We start from the raw sequence: 19,268 nt of genomic DNA, 5'->3' as shown, positions 1-19,268 counted from the left end.
TTACTCTGAATTGCTGATGCATGGGCAGGTTCATTTGCCTGAAGGATGAGACCATTGCCAACCACTCTGGATAGATGAGCTCGGCTCAGGTTCAACCAGAGTATAAGTACCAGGAAGACAAGGGCTTTGACCTGGTAGGAAGGGGACGGCCGAAGGGAGGACCCGGGTGTCCCCAGGGTGGAAGGGACTCCAGTACTTATATTTCAGTCCCTGCTCTCATGATGTGCTAGTCCTGTGCCCGTCCACCCTCTTAGGAAGATCATTTGGAGGAGCAGGGAGAGTGAAAAGCAAAACGTTGGCAGAAAGTTCAAATTAAGCAATGCATGGAGTTGCAAGGTGAGGAATTTGTACTTGAATCTTTTTCTGTATTGAAACTTAAAGAGGATTCAGGTGGGATACTGAGGTGTGGTATGAAGGGAGGAGAGTAATATTAGAGTAGTTATTTAAAACCAAAAGTAAATCAATAGCCACCATTTGGATAAGGATGGACAGCACAATAGGAAGATAATCTTCTTGTTTTAATCTCTACCAGCCTGATTCTCATTAGATAAGAGTATTTTGTTGGAGAATTAATAACACAAAAGAGGTGAGAGGTTATTAAATGACATTTCCTAGTTTTTTCCCTGACATGCTAACATTCGATTAAAAAAAAAAGACGACTCGAACAGAAAAGAGGTAACAAAGAGATGGAAAGGCATTAAAAAATTCAAGGAACACCAAGCATTTAAAGAAGACTGAGAGGAGAGGGTGGAGCAACATGGCGGCGAGGAGACGCTGCGAGTAAGATCTCCCATTAAAAAAAGTTAATAGGGAGGAAAAGTGACAGGTCCCAGTGAGAAGTGGGACACAAAAGATAAACGGGTGACTCCAGCAAACTACCCGAAGAAGAAAGTTGCCATAAAAGAGGACTAGAAGGGAGAAAAGCGCAGAACCCTGCTCCCCTCCCCTGCCCACAGAGGCGGCACTCTCCGACCGGCAGAGAGGAGATAAAAAACACACTAAAATGACCAACAAGAACAAACTACGCAGCAAGCGGGACTGTGAGTGGAAAGGAACTATTGTAGCCACCACACCCCTTGAACGGGAGCTGCGGAGAACCCTGCAGGATTCACCGCGGAGGTGAGCTCCGGGCGCCATTAAACAGAGACCCCGCCCCCCAGGAGGAGGCCAGGACCAGCACACAGCCCCGGGCCACCCGGTAAGCTTGCGCAGAAAAGCGGAGCTCTGGAAAAGCAAACGTGGATCGGGATCAGGATAGCGCGGAAAAGCAGCGTGGTTGAAAAGCAAACGCAGATTGGGATCTGGGCTGCCCAGGTCCCCGCGCCTGCGACCTAGGCTTGCAGGGAGAAGCGCGCGAAGACCCTCACTGAGGTGAAAGTCCCTCACTGAGTATCCAGGAACCAGGCACCCAGGCACGGGAGCGGGGTGCAAAAGACGCCATTCTGTGGACACTGAACTGGGCTACAGCCCGCGTCCTGGACCTGAGGGCTTTGGAACTGAGATCCGGGGCACAAAATTCGGGGCGTGGGTTCTCCACGACAGTGGGGCACAGGGCAGACACAGCACCCCAAAGCCGCTGAGGTTTACCCTACCATTCCCGCTCTGTTTCCTGTCCCACGGGGTGAAAAAAAAAAAAAAAAAAACAGCTCCCCAAGGGATCTAGGAGAGATCTCTGGCGCCACCTAGCAACTTGAAACCAGCAGAGGCTCCTGGAGGAGCCAGTGGCCAGCTGGGAAGTTAGCCCACGCCGGGCCCCTGCCGACCAGTAGTCTGAGCCCACAGGGGGAGCGAGTACCCAAAGCCGGGGCAGACCAGGTGCGCAGAAGAGTGTGCCTGAGACTGGACACGCAGGGAGTGTGACCCGCATCGCCATTTTAGAACAGGGACATTTCTTCAGTAAAGACTGCTTGAAACTGACAGATGGCTCCTGGAGGAGCCAGAGGGGAGCAGAGAAGCTCACCCAAGATGCCGGCCAGTCCCAGCAACACAGTGTCCCAACGCATACGGCAAATTAGAAAACAGACAGTAGGGAGTAGAAGAACCACACGCAACATAGCAACTCCTCAGGGAAGAAGCACACCACAAAAAGAAAACCAACCCCCAGATTGCAACGACAGTAACTTGGAAGAACTTCTGAGCCTTCCAGAAAGAGAATTTAAAATTGCCATGATTAAAAAATGACAGAACTCATAAAGGAAAACAATGATAAGGGAAAAATAATCAACGATCAGAAGAATGAAATTGAGTCCCTAAAGAGGGAAGTAAAAGAAATGCAGGAGATCAAAGAATTAATGGAAGAACTAAAGAATTCTGGGAAAAGCAATGAAAGCAGAATAGATGAAATGGAAGAACGAATAAGTTCTCTTGAAGACACAGAAATAAAAAGAACCAAAACAGAAAAGGAAAGAGAAGTACAAAGGAAAAAGAACGAAGAAAGACTTCAGGAACTATCAGACACCATGAGGAAAGGAAATATAAGAGTTATAGGAATACCAGAAGGAGAGGAGAGAGATGTAGGAACAGAGAAAATATTCCAGGAGATAATTGAAGAGAACTTCCCAAATGTGAAGAAGGAGCTGAAAATTGATATACAAGAAGCAAGAAGAACACCAAACTTCCATGACGAAAGGAAAAATACAGCAAGACACATAATAGTGAAGCTCCCAAGAATCCAGGACAAGGAAAAAATAATGAAGCTGACAAGAGGGAAGAAACAAATAACACTCAAAGGAAAACCAATCAGGCTGACATCAGACTTCTCTGAAGAAACACTACGGGCAAGGAGAGAGTGGAAGGACATAGTCAACAGACTCCAAGAAAACAGATGTCAACCAAGAATACTCTATGCCGCAAAGCTTTCCTTCCTCTATGAAGAAAGAATAAGGACCTTCCCAGACAAACAGAAACTATTGAACTTCATTACCAATAAACCCCCACTCCAAAAAATACAACAAGGAATCCTAAAGCCAGAACCTCAGAGGGACGAATAACAATGAAAGAAGGCAAGGAAAAAAAAAAGATATTAAAAGAATTAATAAAATCAAAGGAAAGACAAACACAATGGCAAATACAGATGCTAACATATCAATATTAACCCTAAATGTAAATGGACTAAACTCTTCAATAAAAAGACACAGAGTCTCAGGCTGGATTAAGAAACAAAACCCAACCTTTTGCTGTCTCCAGGAAACACATTTAGCTACAAAAGATAAAAATAGACTCAAAGTTAAAGGATGGAAAACAATCCTACAAGCAAATGGACCAAAAAAGAAAGCAGGAACAGCTATACTTATATCAGATAAAACAGATTTCAAACTCAAAAAAATAAAAAGGGATCCCAACGGTCACTACATTATGATCAAAGGGACAATACTTCAAGAAGAAATAACACTAATTAACATATACTCACCAAACGAAGGAGCACCAAAATATATCAGACAACTGTTGTCATCTCTGAAAACAGACATCAGAGAAAACACATGCATAGTGGCAGACTTCAACACACCACTATCAACAATGGATAGATCAACAAGACAAAAAATAAGTAAAGAAACTAAAGCTCTAAATAAGGACCTAGAGCATTTGGGCTTAACAGACATATATAGAACACTAAACCCCCCAAAAACGGAGTACACATTTTTCTCAAGCGCACACGGATCATTCTCCAGGATCGATCACATACTGGGGCACAAGACAAACATCAACAGATACACCAAGATTGAAATCATACCAACCATCTTTTCTGACCATGAAGGCATCAAGCTAGAAATAAATAATAAAAAGAAGGCAAGGAACTTTCCTACCTCGTGGAGACTAAAAACCACACTACTGGAAGACCACTGGACAAATGAGGAGATCAAAGAGGAAATTAAAAAATTCTTTGAATTGAACGACAAGGAGGACACCAATATCCTAAATGTATGGGACGCAGCAAAAGCAGTAATAAGAGGAAAATATATAGCAATAGAAGCTCACATCAAGAAACAAGAAAGAACTCAAAGAAACAACCTAATCTTGAAGCTCAAAGATCTAGAAAAAGAACAACAAAAAAAAACCCAAAACCAGTAGAAGAAAAGAAATAATAAAAACCAAAGCAGAAATAAATGAAATTGAAACTAAAAAAACAATCCAAAAGATTAATGAAACCAAGAGCTGGTTCTTCGAAAAAATCAATAAAATAGACAAACCCCTAGCCAGGCTCACAAAGGAAAAAAGGGAGAAAGCACAAATAAACAGGATCAGAAATGAAAGAGGAGAAATCACAATGACACATCAGAAATCAAAAGAATAATTAGCAACTACTATGAACAGTTATATGGAAACAAGTTCAACAATCTAGAGGAGATGGACAAATTCCTACAACTCTACAATCACCCAAAGCTAGATAAAGAAGAAATAGAACACCTAAACAGACCAATTAAAATTAGCGAAATTGAAATGGTAATCAAAAACCTCCCCAAAAACAAAACCCCAGGACCTGATGGATTTACAAATGAATTCTACCAAACATTCAGAGACGAATTAGTGACTATCCTTCACAAACTCTTTCAAAAAATTGAGAAGGAAGGGACAATACCAAACACGTTCTATGAAGCCAACATTACACTAATACCAAAACCGAACAAGGACAACACAAAAAAGGAAAACTACAGGCCAATCTCCCTAATGAACACTGATGCAAAAATCCTCAACAAAATTTTAGCTATCAGAATCCAACAATGTATCCATAAGATAATTCACCACGACCAAGTAGCATTCATTCCAGGGACACAAGGATGGTTCAACATCCGAAAATCAATCAATGTTATCCAACACATCAACAAAAAGAAATATAAAAACCGTATGATAATATCAATAGATGCTGAGAAAGCTTTTGACAAAGTGCAACACCCATTCATGATAAAAGCCCTTGAAATTCTTGGGATACAAGGAACATACCTCAACATCATAAAGGCCATATATGACAAGCCAACCGCCAGTATCATTCTCAATGGTGAAAAGCTGAAAGCATTTCCATTAAGATCTGGAACAAGACAAGGATATCGACTCTCACCACTGCTTTTCAATATAATACTGGAAGTCCTCGCCAGCACAGTAAGACAAGAGAAAGACATACAAGGAATCCAAATAGGAAAAGAAGAAGTCAAACTATCACTATTTGCAGATGATATGATAATCTACATAGGGAACCCCAAAAACTCCATAGAAAAACTAATTAAACTCATCAATCAGTTCAGCAAAGTGGCAGGATACAAAATCAACACTCAAAAGTCAGTAGCCTTCCTATACACAACATTAAATCTGAAGAAGAAGAAATGAAAAAAACCATCTCCTTTATCATCGAAAAAAAAAATCAAATATTTGGGAATAAATCTAACAAAAGAGGTAAAGGACCTTTACAAAGAAAACTATAAAACACTGTTAAAAGAAATAGAAGAAGACACAAAGAAATGGAAAGACATCCCCTGCTCATGGATTGGAAGAATAAACATTATTAAAATGGCCATCCTACCAAAAGCAATATACAGATTCAATGCTATTCCAATCAAAATTTCAATGTCATTCTTCAAAGAAATAGAATAATTATTGATGAAATTCATATGGAATCACAAAAAACCCCAAATTGCCAAAGCTCTCCTGAAAAAGAAAGAAGGGAATGGAGGCATCACACTCCCAGACTTCAAACTATACTACAAAGCCATAATCATCAAAACTGCATGGTATTGGAACAAGAACAGAAACACAGACCAATGGAATCAAATAGAAAATCCAGAAATAAACCCACAGATGTATGGTCAACTAATCTTTGACAAAGGAGCAAAGACTATGCATTGGAGCAAAGAAAGTTTGTTCAATAAATGGTGCTGGGAAAACTGGGTTGCTACATGCAAAAGAATGAAGCTTGACCACTACCTCACACCATACACAAAAATCAACTCAAAATGGATTAAAGAACTAGACATAAGACCTGAAACCATAAAATATATAGAAGGAAATATAGGCGAAACACTACGTGATTTGCACATCAAAGACATCTTTACAGATACATCACCCAAAGCAGTGATAGTGAAGGCAAAGATAAACAGCTGGGACTACACCAAATTAAAGAGCTTCTGCACAGCAAAAGAGACAATAACAAAAACAAAGAGAAACCCCACTGACTGGGAGAACATGTTTGCACCCAACACTAATGATAAAGGACTGATCACAAAAATCTGCAAAGAGCTGATGAGACTCAACAACAACAAAGAAAATAACCCAGTCAAAAAATGGGCAGAAGAGCTAAAAAGAAACTTCTCTGAAGAGGAAATGCAAATGGCCAACAGGTATATGAAAAAATGTTCAACATCACTTGTCATCAGGGAAATGCAAATCAAAACTACCATGAGATACCATCTTACACCAGTGTGAATGGCACATATTAAAAAAACTAGCAACAACAAATGTTGGCGAGGTTGTGGAGAAAAAGGAACTCTCCTACACTGTTGGTGGGAGTGCAAACTGGTCCAACCACTATGGAGAGCTGTGTGGAGATTTCTGGACCTACTAAACATAGAGCTTCCATATGATCCAGCAATTCCACTCCTAGGTATTTACCCAAAGGACACAGAAACATCAATTCCAAAGAGCACCTGCACACCTATGTTTATAGCAGCACTGTTTACAATAGCTAAGCTTTGGAAATAGCCCAAATGCCCAAAAATAGATGACTAGATCAAGAAGATGTGGTACATATATACCATGGAATATTACTCAGCATTCAAAAAAGATAAACACATGCAATTTGCAGCAATATGGATGACGCTGGATGCTCAGTGAAATAAGCCAAAAAGAAAAAGAAAAATACCGGATGATTTCACTCATAGCAGGAATCTAGAAAACTTAAATAAGGGACCAGGAAAATGAATAACTATAAGAAAGTGAAAATCAAAATCAACAAAAAACTATGAACCAGAGACACTTTTTGGGGGGTGGGTGGCGGGAGGGGAGGGATTGGGGTCAGAATGGGGGGGTTGCAATTGTATGGGGAATATAAAAATAAAATTTATTATAAAAAATAAAACATTGGAAACATGAAAATAAAAACAATAGAATTGAAAGTAAGAAAAGAGAGTGGCTATTTATTGGGTCTGAGAGATTGTACATCAGCAATGAAGTGCATGGCTTTTTCTGTTTGTTTGCTTAAGTAAATAAAATATAGGAATGAAAATGAAAAAAAAATATAAGAAGACTGAGAGGTAAGAAAAGTCTCATTTGGTGGGAAAAATAGTAAAATTAGGAGAAGTCTTTAATTTAGGCCATAGACTTTAATTTACAACAGGACTGATTAAAGCAAGTGAAGAATTTTCTGACATGAAAACTGAATATTAGAAGATGTTATGGGATCTTCTTCCCTAAGATGGCAGAAAGACATTAAAGGAAGGGAACCCTTTCAAAGGTCCTGCCAATTAAAGCACATTTAGTCCATGAACTCTGAAAGAGATACAGGAACAAGGAAAAAGGGCTGGCTGATACAGGATCTTGTGGCAAGAGTTGCCCCAAATTCTTTTAAGAAAATCTAAAGAGAGACTCAAATTTTGTTACATACTTCCTGGCTCATAAAAACAATAACTCTAATGACAGATGAGAACAGGAAGTAAGTATTAAAATATGTGAACATTGGGGCCTCCCCAGTGGCGCAGCGGGTTGAGCGCCATGCTGTGAAGCTGCAGCCTCTGCAGCGAAGGCTAGATTCCCGGCTGGCCAGGGAGATTCCCACATGGTGTGGCAGACCTCTCCTGTCTTCCCGCTGCTCTCCTCAGCAGTGTCTTGGGTCCATCTGCCTGTTCTGCTCCCCGCTCTCTCTGGTGAATTCTCTCACCCTCCCATGCGTCTGACCTGTACCCCAGTTCTTGTATAAATAAATAAATCTTTAAAAAAAATAAAATAAAAATTATGTGACATTTATCTGCATCCAGCTAGGATCATCTCCTATATTTCACCACACTTAAGGCAACAATTATCAGCAATTGCCCAAAACTGGAAAATATCATTATTCGTTGAGGTAGAGAAGAAATGTCAAAGAAAGAGGGTTGTACTTTGACACAAACTTTTCTCATCTGCTCTCAACAGTAAGAGGCTTACAATTACCAGACACCCTGACAAGTCCTTTACTTGGATTTTCTCATCTGTTTTCACAATAGCTACTTGTAGTTGATACTATTATTAGCTCCATTTTAGAGAAATGAAGCAACTCAACCAAGTTACTAGTAACTAAATGTGGAACCAGGATTTGAGCCCAAGTAGGCTGACCACAGAGCCTAAATTCTTAGCCTACAAATGGTATTGCATCCAACATTCCCCAACAATCCCATGAGGTAAGATATTATTATTATCCCTGCCTTACAGGGATGGGACTAAGGCTTGGAGCATAGACCTATTGAAAAACCAGGATTTAACCCAAGTCTAAATAAAACCAAGTACCTACCTGCTCCCTCATTTAACAAATCCTCTGTAATGTGCATCCTATTGCTATGATGATGATTAAGGTGGTCCCTCCTCTACAGAACTCACACCTGGAGTTCTCCAAGGATTTTCTCATTTCCAAGTCTGATCTGGGGGTGGAGGGGTCATGTGGGCAGTTCCTAGGATCTCAGGACCCAACCCAGAATCTACATTTTGACAAGGTTTCCAGTTATTTCTCAAGCACATCAAAACTCCAGTGGTACCGGCCTAGCAGACATTTGCAAGATTTTGCTGTGCCACATACAGATTTCTGTCTCTATGGCCAAAGACCAGGGAATGAAATAAAATAATTGATTGGAATAGGGTAAATGTCTTAGTACCCAAGTGGCTCCACTCTTTTAAACTAAACATTAAAAAAGGATTTTTGTGAGTATCCTAGTGAGGGTTTCCAGGGAAAGAGAGGCCCCAGGGCCTCTCAGGTGCTGGGTATGTTCCACCCTGTAGGGTAAATGGTTTTTCAGATTTTTCTGCCCTCCCACCATTAGAATTGCCCTGCCTGATGGGGCACCTGCAGTTGTTACATTGTTGTAAGCTGTCTTATTTACTTCTGTGGGCCATGGGAGGAGTACTGATGTAGTCACCAAGAGAAGCAGAAGCGAGAGAGAGGCAGGAGAGAGAAGGGGAGAGAGAAGGGGAGAAAGAGGACAGAGAAGGCCAGAGTGAAGACTTGCCTGGGGCCTGAAGGCCTACTGGCCACCTGGCCCCTGACACCCCTGCGTGCCGTGTACCTGGTTGCTGTGATGCATGTAAAGCTCAATAAAAGCCTGAGAAACCCACCGAGGGCTCTATGACTCCTCGTTTACCCGCCTGTCTGCTTGGATCCTAGAAAACCTGCTCAGTTCCCATCCTGGCACTACACACCTGTAGGGTAAGGAAAAATGTCAGGCTTTTCTGCCCTCCTGCCATCAGGATAGATGATGGATCCTTGAGGTCCTGAATGCATGCCTGATGGCGGGCACCTGGAGTAGGGTGTGGGCATAGGTAGATGAGATTCACCTGGGCTGACTGTGCTTTAAAGGGCAGCGTCACAGGGATGCCAGTAGAAGCCAAAAATGAACAGAAACCAAAAGAAGAGAAGGAGAGAGAACGCCAGAGAGCCCAGATAGAGTGAAGATTTGCTGGGGGCTGAGAGGCCTGCCAGCCTCCCGGCCCCCCAGCACCCCTGCCTGCCGTGTACCCACTAAATCCCAATAAAAGACCTGCAAAAAACCACTGAGGACTCTGACTCCTTTACCCAGTCTGCTAGATCAGAAAACCTGCATGGTGGTCTTCCTGCCCCTAAAATTGGCGTAGTTGGCAGGATGATCCATGCAGATGGGTATGGAGCCCTCCAAAGACCTGGAGGGATTAAGGAGTAACAGACTGTGTTTGGCTGTGACAACGTTGGAGGCGTCATGGCGGCACAGGAGATGGACAAAATCTCAGAGCTACAGGATGAGACCTTGCGTGAAGGAGATGGCCTGAGAGGACCAGCCAAAGACCCCTAGGCAGCAGAATCATCGGGGAAGGAAAGGACCATGATTCAGAGTTTGCCAGTGCTGATGGCAGGGAGAGGCCTAATGGACTTGGACTAATGGACTTGGACTGATGAACTTGGACTGACAATTCCACCAGAAGACGGAGGAACTTTGGCAAGTTAAGTTTTTGGGACCCTGGGAGGATGCCATTGTTTGTACACCCCAGGAAATGGGAATCTGGGAGTGGCCAGTGGGCCTTGATGGCCAAAAGCAACCTGTGTATGCCCAGCAGCTAGGCAGAGGAGAAAAGCCAACTGAGAAGGCAAAAGCTGGTATTGATGCTAAGTTTGGGAAGCCCTGAGTGGCTGTTAAGCACTAAGTAAGCTGAGGAAGGCCAGTGAGAATCATAAAATCACCTGTGGGTGATGCCCTGCTCGTTCTCGAGTGAGGGTGAGGAGCTGAGGAACCCGTCCTTGGGGAACGGGTGGGGAATGTGGCTTTGGGTGGAGCCCAAGCCAAAGAGGGGACATGCAGAGTTTGGATCCTCGACCCATGTGCTTGTGCAATGGGTTGGCCTGAGTGCAGGGGTCTGCGTGTCGCATTGGTGGCTATGAAAGCCAAGTGTTGGAGCCACAGCCGACAGAAGCCCTGAAGGTTGGGCGATTACCCCCAAAGAGTAGAGAATCCCCAATCCAGGAGTGAGTGCATCCTGGGGGTGGATGCGGTGTGTGGCTTGTAGCCAAGACTACAGCCAGAGAAGATCAGGAAGCCTGACAGCTCCTGGCATGTGACAGAGATGTCTGAGTGATTTCCCCTCCCTCCTATGAGTAGTGCCTTCAGCAGCAGATGTGGTGGATCATCTGCTAGTACCAATAATTGTCTTTTGCCACTAGTTTGGTGCTCTGCCTGGACTTATTTTGTTCTATTGTATTTTGTTATATTGTGATGTATTTCATTTGCTTTCATGGGCCATGGCTGCAGTGTTCTTATTGCCAAGAGACATGTGTTTATGACTTGAATATAGAGACTGATAAAGACTATATGGCAGAAAACCCTGAGGGGGTGGACTGTAGGGTAAGGAAAAATGTCAGACTTTTCTGCCCTTCCGCCATCAGGACAGATGATGGATCCTTGCAGTCCTGAATGCATGCCTGATGGCGGGCACCTGGAGTAGGGTGTGGGCATAGGTAAATAGGATTCACCTGGGCTAAGACTGTGCTTTTAAGGGTGGCATCACAGGGACACCAGTAGAAGCCAAGAACGAACGGAAGCCGAAAGAAGACGAGAAGCGGAGCAAACACCAGAGAGCCCAGATAGAGTGAAGATTTGCTGGGGGCTGGGAGGCCTGCCAGCCTCCCGGCCCCCCAGCACCCCTGCCTGCTGTGTACTAGGTAAATCCCAATAAAAGACCTGCAAAAAACCACTGAGGACTCTGACTCCTCCTTTACCCAGTTTGCTAGATCAGAAAACCTGCACTGTGGTCTTCCTGCCCCTACAACACCCTTTCCCCTGATGCTGGGGTTCTGCACCGGTTACTGTCATTCTTGACTGCATAGATATTTCATGCTCTCCTCTATGTATGTGGTGCTTAGACTTGTCCCCTCTGCAGTTTACTCGGAGTTCTTGGGTGGGGACTCAGCCAGCCCTTCATTAATCTAATCATGTTGTTTCCAACTCCACCCACTGTGGCCTCCGCGCCCAGCACCCCTGAGCCCAGTTTCTCTGGTTTGGCTTCTCCATAGAAAAAAAATGCCTTTCTTCCTGCCGGAGTCGGGGCATGGCTGTGCTGTCCACTACAGGCTTGTCAGTGGCTCTCTTTTCTTTGTGTCTACCCTGCTATCACACTGAGAAGGCCTGAGATCTACATCTTCAGACAGGTCAGAGGTTCTGGGCAGGGAAGCTGCTTGCCTTTTTAAAAACTCATTTATTCCTCCAGTGATAAGGGTATTTATTTGCGTTTGCCCACACTGGGTGTCTGCTTCATCCATCAGATGTGCTGACTCTCTTCCCTGGCTTGTCTTGGCCTGTCTTTTCTTTGGCTGCTCCTAAGAGCAGGATTGGCACAGAGCAGGTTTCTAGAATCCACCAGACGGGTAAAGGAGAGTCCTTGAGCCTTCAGTGGCTTTCTCAGGCTTTTATTGAGCTCTTACATATAGAGCAGCAACCAGGTACATGGCAGGCAAGGGTGCTGGGGGGCCTGGAGGCCAGTCCTCCAGGCCCCCAGCAAGTCTTCACTCTGGGCTTCTTTCTCCCCTTTTCTCTCCTGCTTCTTTCCTGCCTCTGCTTCTCTCATGACTATCTCAATACTCCTCCCATGGCCCACAGAATTAAACAAGACAGCTTGCAACAACTGCCGGTGCCCCATCAGGCAGGGCAATCCTAATGGTCAGAGGGCAGAAAAGCCTGAAAATCATTTACCCTACACACCCTGACCTCACAACAATGGGATTCCCAGAGTTCAGCCCTGCACCATCTGATCTGTCTGTACCTCTGCCCCAGGCGAGCTCATCCTTCCATTCTATGTATTAAACATCTCCATGAACATTGGACACAGTGAGAGTTGATCAGATTTCCCCCCTAAGAATTTATAGGGAAGCACTGGGGGCGTCCCCAAAGGAGAGGGTGCTCTGAGCAAAGGCAGCTTCCAGTATTATCTCAGCTAACTGATTATCAATTTGAAAGATTAGGTACAGGAACTGAGTAAGCATTTAGAAACTCCTGTGGTGAAGTGGAAAATGTCAGACTGACCTGTTGATCAGCTGAAGTTGGGACATAGCCTGTAGACTGAAAGTTTCAGGGAACAACTGACAAAAGCTCTCAAGGCCACATGATTGATTCATGCATCCCAGCTGACTGTAACCCTTGCTTTAGGCAATAAATACTTTGTTACTAATTGCTGGGAACCCACACTTTGGAGAAAGATCTCCTCTGGGCTTGCCTTTGTAAATAAAGAGCTTCCCTCCTCCTCTCTGAGTGGTGCCTGGTTACCTGACAGATTCCTACTGTAATAATGACAATTTGACAAAGTAACTATGTCTATTAAACCCAATATTTAAAAGTGGGGTCTGGGTGAACTTAAGTGTCCATTGACAGACAAATGGCTAATGAGGATGTGATATACAGAGAGCAATGGAATACTACTCAGCTACAATTTAAAAGAAAAAATGAAAATCTTAAACCATTTTCAACAACATGGAGGAACTTGAGATTATGTTCAGTGAAGTAAGTCAGACACAGAAAGACAAATGCTAATGTACTCAGTCATATGTGGAATATAAAGAAATAAAGCAAAGGAACAAATAAAACAAAAATAAACTCTTTGAGAGCAGACTGGAGGTTACCAGATAGGAGGAGGCCTGGCAGCAAGGGGGTGGGGGTGCAGGAGGTGGTGAAATGGGTAAAGGGATTCAGCTGCCTGATGACAGATGCAAAACAGACTTGGGGGGGTGATGGCCATGTGCACAGATGCTGGATCCTAGCTCTACGCACCTGAAACTTCCATCATGCTCCAAACCGATACCAGGTACCTCAGTTAAAATGTATTAGCAATCAAAAGTGAGGTTTGTATTAAAAAAAAAAAAAGCTCCATGAACTAGGTCAGTGAAAGAGACACAGTAAATAAAGAAATGAACACTTTATACTACATTTGCAGTAAGAACCGAATTCCACAAGACTAGCGGTCAGCACCCCTGGCTGGCCTTCCTCACCATCTGTGCAGACATGCATGGCCCTGGCAGGTGCCCAGGTCAGAGGTAAGGACAGGCGCTTCTTCCATCCACCACAGGGGCATGACCCCCAAAACTTAGTATTTTTGGCAAGTAGAAAGAGCAAGTTCAGATTCAAAGCTAAATGGTATAAATGACCGTCACTTTAAGGTCCTCCAAGTTTGCAAGGCTTTGAGAATGAAGCTTCTTATAAAATCAAAATGTCCTATTTGTGAAATGGTTAGAAGCCCATTTAGGGTAAACAGGAGTCAGCAGTGACTGCAGAGCACCCCAGAAAGGGAGCATAGAATGGTGCTGGCAGAGTTTAGATTCTCTTTTCTACCAGTGCCCAAGCTTTATAATCATAGACAGCAGGAGAGAATAGAAAGATGAGGATTACCAGGACCTCCCTGGTGGCACAAGGGATTGAGTCTCAGCACTATGAAGCTATCGACAGAGACTGCAGCACAAGCTCAATCCCTGGACAGGGTGGTGACCCACATGGCGCATCAGACCTCTCCTGTCTTGCTTGGTGCTCCCCTCAGCAATGGATTTCAGAAGATCCGCCTGTTCTGCTCCCCATTCTGTCTCTGGTGAAATCCTCTCACTTCCCTTCACCTCTGGCCTACACCCCAGTTCTTGCACACGTAAATAAAATAAATCTAAAAAAGATGAGGATTTCCTACAGACAGGTGTGTGCCCTGGGCCAGTGATCTTATTCTGAGCCTGTTTCCTTATTTGTATAATGAATTTCTTTAATTATCCTTATTTGCAAAAGAATAATTGTTTTGCATATTATAAAGATAAGTGGTAGTACAGAAAACTCTGGGCACTCAAGAAATGATAATAAGTAGGAATTACTCAGAAAAAGTAAAAAGCATGCTGGAGTCCAATGGTAAGAAATATCCCCTAACAGTAGATGATATCTGGATGATAATAAGCAACTATCTGGTTTGGAGACTTAACCTCAAAGGACATTTAAGGAAAAGAAAAAGAAGAAGCAGGGTTGAAATGTCCAAGAGTATGTATGTGTGGCAGCTGAATCCTGCACTGGACTTTCAAGTACGTACCACATCAAAATGTAGAGCAGAAAATCAGAAATGATTTCTACAAAGATGCTGGCTTAGCTGACATGAAGTTTTCACCCTCCATCCCAACTGCCCTTGGCCCTTACCCTCAAAAGTGTAGCTTCTGTTGTTCTTATAAACAGTCTTGTAGACCCTACTCTCTTTTCCTATCTTTTAGGAGGACTCAGACTGCAACAAACCACACCTCCTACCCCGAAGCTGGAGAGCTTCCTGCTAAGGGAGCCACAGAAACTGGCTATAAAGTCAGGAGGTTGGAGAATATCCCACATCATTGGAAAGAAGGGAGGGAGAAAAAAAGTAATACTCTTTATTACTTAAGAATTGGAAAAACCTGCTTGCCAAGGTCACAGCTAAGCCAAGGGCACCCTCTACCTATCTTTCGGCCTCCACTCACTCACGCTATCTATTTTTCGACTCTAGTTTCCCATAAGGCTCTTTAGGCTCAACAGAATAAAACTGTAGTAGTGGGCCTCCCTGGTGGCGCAGGCGGTTGAGTGCCGCAGGTGGCTGAGTCCGATGCACTGTGAAGCTGTCCACAGCCTCTGCAGCATGGGTTCGATCCTGGCCGGTCAGTGAGAATCGCACATGGCAAAGCAGACCTCTCCTGTCTTGCCCACTGCTCCCCTCAGCAGTGTATTTCAGTCTGTCTGCCTGCTCTATTCCCTGCTCTGTCTCTGGTGAATCCTCTCACCCTCCTGCACATCTGGCCTGTGCTCCGGTTCTTTTATAAAAATAAATAAATATTTTTTAAATAAATAAAAAACAAAACTGTAGTAGTATTTAAAATCCATGTTACAGTCGATGGCTTATAGAGATGTATTTGTAGTTAAAAGGAGGGAACATTGGCAAATGAAATTCTGATCACTACATTAGTACATTTTCCTAAATTTTATTTATCTTTGCGTGGAAGAACTGGGGTGTAAGCCAGAGGTGCGGGGCATTGAGAGGATTCATCAGAGACAGAGTGGGGAGCAGAACAGGTGGATCAGTCACTTCTTGATTAAAATGCAGTCAGGGTGTTATGGCAGTGCTGTCTACTCAAGAGATGGGACGAGGTGAAATTCCAATCACCGAATTCAAAAGCACAGAGTTTTTGTAAAGTTAGGGCTGGTTGGGGTTCAATGTGTTTATACATTTTATTAGGCTGAATTGAAAGAGCTGAAGACTGAATAAATTCCTTTCCTGTTGGCTTCATCTGCTTTTGCAGACGATTCCCAACAGATGTCACATAAGCAATTCAAATGATCGTCTTCAAGTGGAGCATAACTTTAGGAATGCATAATTCAAGAGAGTAGCTGAAAACCGGAATAATATTTTCAGATTATTTTTGTATTGGCTAAAAAGTGTTAGTGGAAAAATACTCACCTATTTATCTGACCATTTTCGACTTCTGTGAAATCATTGGAGTCATTGCTGATGTTGTCATCTTCAGGCACCGTCATGTTTTGTAGCTCAGTTAGTTCCAATCCACTTTTAAAATGCATCATGTTTGGAAAAGATCTATAATCCGAAAACTAGACTGAACTCTGCTGTTCTGAGTGCATTTACAAGCAGAGAGCAGCCAAAATATAAGCTTGATAGCCCTGCAACACACCACAATGACAATTAATCAACAGATGAATAACATCACCATTCATTTATTGACATTTATTGATAAACTGCACTTATTGATAATGCAATTTTTACATTTTGCTAGTCTATGCATTAAAACGTTATAGATGCTTATGCCTAAATTTGACACCTTGCATACATTTCCCTCCATTTTAAACTAAAATGAGTCATGTCCCATAATCCTTTTTTTTAAAGATTTATTTTATTATATTTATGCATACAAGAACTGGGGTATAGGCTAGAGGTGCGGGGGTGAGAGGATTCACCAGAGACAGAGCGGGGAGCAGAACAGGCAGATCAAGTGAAATCTACTGCTGAGGGGAGCAGTGGGCCAGACAGGAGGGGTTTGCTGCACCTTGTGGGTCAGCTCCCTGTCCGGGGATCTAACTCAGGCTACGGTGGTTTGCGATAGCTTGGTAGTGCTGAGACTTAATCACTGTGCCACCAGGGAGGCCCCCAGGTCCCATAATCTTTATACTCACATTTATAGGAATTCCATGTCAACTATGGGTAAGGTAGACTCCCCTTTATGAAACAGTGTGTTTAAAATCAAAGTGATTAAAGACGTCAGATCACACGCCATGTATAGCAGGATGCAGGCCAGAGGGGCACAAAAGCACATCTGATTGAGCAATCCCAGTTTAATAAAAATGCAAATCCCAATAAATGACATCATGGGAATCAGCCTGGAGGTCAAGCAGGAAAGGACAAATCTATGTTTTGAAATTCAGCAAACAGTTTGCCCACCAACCACAAGAGATTAAATCAATCTCTTCAATGAAATCACTCCATGTCAGGGAATTAAAAATCATACTTAGGGATTTATGTTAATCTACCTGAAACTACATTTCCTCATCAGAAACAAAAAGATTTGCAGATTGCACATTTCCCCTCACGTGGAAAACTGTGCTTTATATTCAGGTTCTGAAAGGTCACCCAGAGTATATTAGGTGGGAAAACATTTCAGACACAGCCATACCAATCAAAAAGCAGATGGCAACAGAGGTAAATGCAACCTCAGAAACAAAGTCCATGTATGTACAGGAATCTCACCAGGATAATCTCAGTGAGGTCACAGAGCATGGCATGAAACAGAACGTCAAAGAAATTTTGTGTTGCCTTCATTGGTAAATTCCCTTGTACAGTTCTCAGCAAAGGGGCCGGTGCTGTGTTTGATCCTGAGTTCCCTAAGACTAATGACTTAAGGGACAAAATTCCAATGGCATCTAAGCACCCTCGAGATCCCAAGAAGCATTTTGTTAACTGATGATATTTTCAGGACCCAGAGAAAGTACCCTTTTATGATACTTCTTTAGGGGTTTTCTTCACTAGGGATTTCTTTCTTCGTGTCTTGCCCAGCACTAGCCACCCATTTTTTTACTCACACAGTCTCCTATCGAGAATAAAACTTTCCAGGCTCCTTTACAAATTTACCGCTTAAGTGCTTTCTCATATCTCAGCTTCCAGGAGCCTCCCTCACCCTCCTGCAGAGAAGATCTCTCCTAGAAAGTTGGGACCCAGGACAGGAAACTGAGCCTCAAGACATCTGGTCTAAGGCTAAGTTGGCAGCCCCAGGTTGGACCATTCCAGAGACCCGGCTGGACCCAGTGCCTCACCCAGCAGCAGAGTTTACAACTTGTCGTTACTTTGCAAAAGTTGACTTCATTGAAATGGTTGGAGCCCGGCTGGACTGGGTCATTTCTAGAGGTCTTATGGCTCTCCTGTAGGCGCACTCAGAGGAAGAGATACTAGGACACTGGCAGACGGTTGATTTAATAGCTGCTGTTTCCAGGCTGGACTAAGGAGTCCCTTTTTCTCCTCGAACTGCTGTGAAATGGAGCCCTGAGGAGAGGAAAGGCTGACGGCTAATAGTCTTGGAGTCACCTGTTTGAATTCGAACTTCCATATCAAATACGTGTGTGTGTCACTATGGGGGTAGGGGGAGAGGAAGGACAAGGGTCAAAATAAGGGGGGGGGGTGCAATTGTATGGGGAATATAACCAAAATGAAAATGCATACATTGTGCAAAGGTGAAAAATGATGTAAGAATTATATAAAATATTAAAAACAATCATTCTGGAAAGAAAACGAACATAAAAACTGTGATCTAATTAAACCAATTTCAATATAAAGCATTGTTCATATTAAAAACGAACAAAAAACAAATATGTGTGTGTGTAGTGTACCTAGATCACACACACACACACACAGGCATTCAAAGAAGTGAATAGAATGAAAGAAGAAACCAATTGAAAGGAGGGAGCAAGTTCTGGAACAGAGGAAGTCAGAATTATGTCAATGTCAGGTAATTACACAGAACACACCTGCTAGCTATATTTCCTCACAGAAATCTCCTCTCTCTGGATGTTGTCTGTGTCCTAACCTCTTTTTTTTTTTTGAACAAGTTTTTATTGTTGTGAAATAATCTATCTGAAATCCAGCTTGTTCGTGAAAACAAAAACTTGAAAATGGGGAATATTAACAGTTTGTGGCACCCCTCCTGAGGCTGAGGTGGCCTTAGAGAACATTATCCCTTCAGTTCATCATGTTCTCACTGGTAGGGCGAGTGAGGGGCTCAACAAGCCTAAGAGGGTCATATTAGGATATGTGAAGTAATTTCATGTCATCATCACAATTGGACTGCATCTTGAAAAAAGGTTTTTCTGATTCTATAATTAATACATATTTACTACAGAATCTTTGGAACAGGGGCCTCCTTGGTGGCCTAGGGGTTGAGTCTCAGCGCTGTCACCTCTGTGGCCTGAGTTCGATCCCCGCCGGGGAGCTGACCCACATAGGGCAGAACAGACCTCTCTTGTGTCGCCCGCTGCTCCCCTCAGCAGTGGATTTCAGTCAGTCCACCTGTTCACTTCCCACTATGTCTCTACGGCATCCTCTCATCC

At 43.3% G+C, this 19,268-nt stretch overlaps 1 protein-coding gene across 1 annotated transcript in view; it reads right to left on the bottom strand.

Annotated features, from left to right (window-relative positions):
- SLC38A1 (solute carrier family 38 member 1) overlaps positions 1-16,241 on the bottom strand; it is a gene marked incomplete at both ends in the record, with an annotated part of 49,915 nt that extends 33,674 nt beyond the window's left edge. Inside the window, one exon of the mRNA XM_084255998.1 lies at positions 16,120-16,241. Within this exon, the coding sequence (XP_084112124.1) occupies positions 16,120-16,241 (122 nt within the window). The remainder of the gene's footprint in view (positions 1-16,119) is intronic.
- Positions 16,242-19,268: the final 3,027 nt, after the last annotated feature.

The sequence above is a fragment of the Talpa europaea genome, assembly GCF_964194135.1.
Source record: "Talpa europaea genome assembly, chromosome: 15".
Lineage (NCBI taxonomy): Eukaryota > Metazoa > Chordata > Mammalia > Eulipotyphla > Talpidae > Talpa > Talpa europaea.
This window is presented reverse-complemented; position numbering and strand designations above follow the sequence as displayed.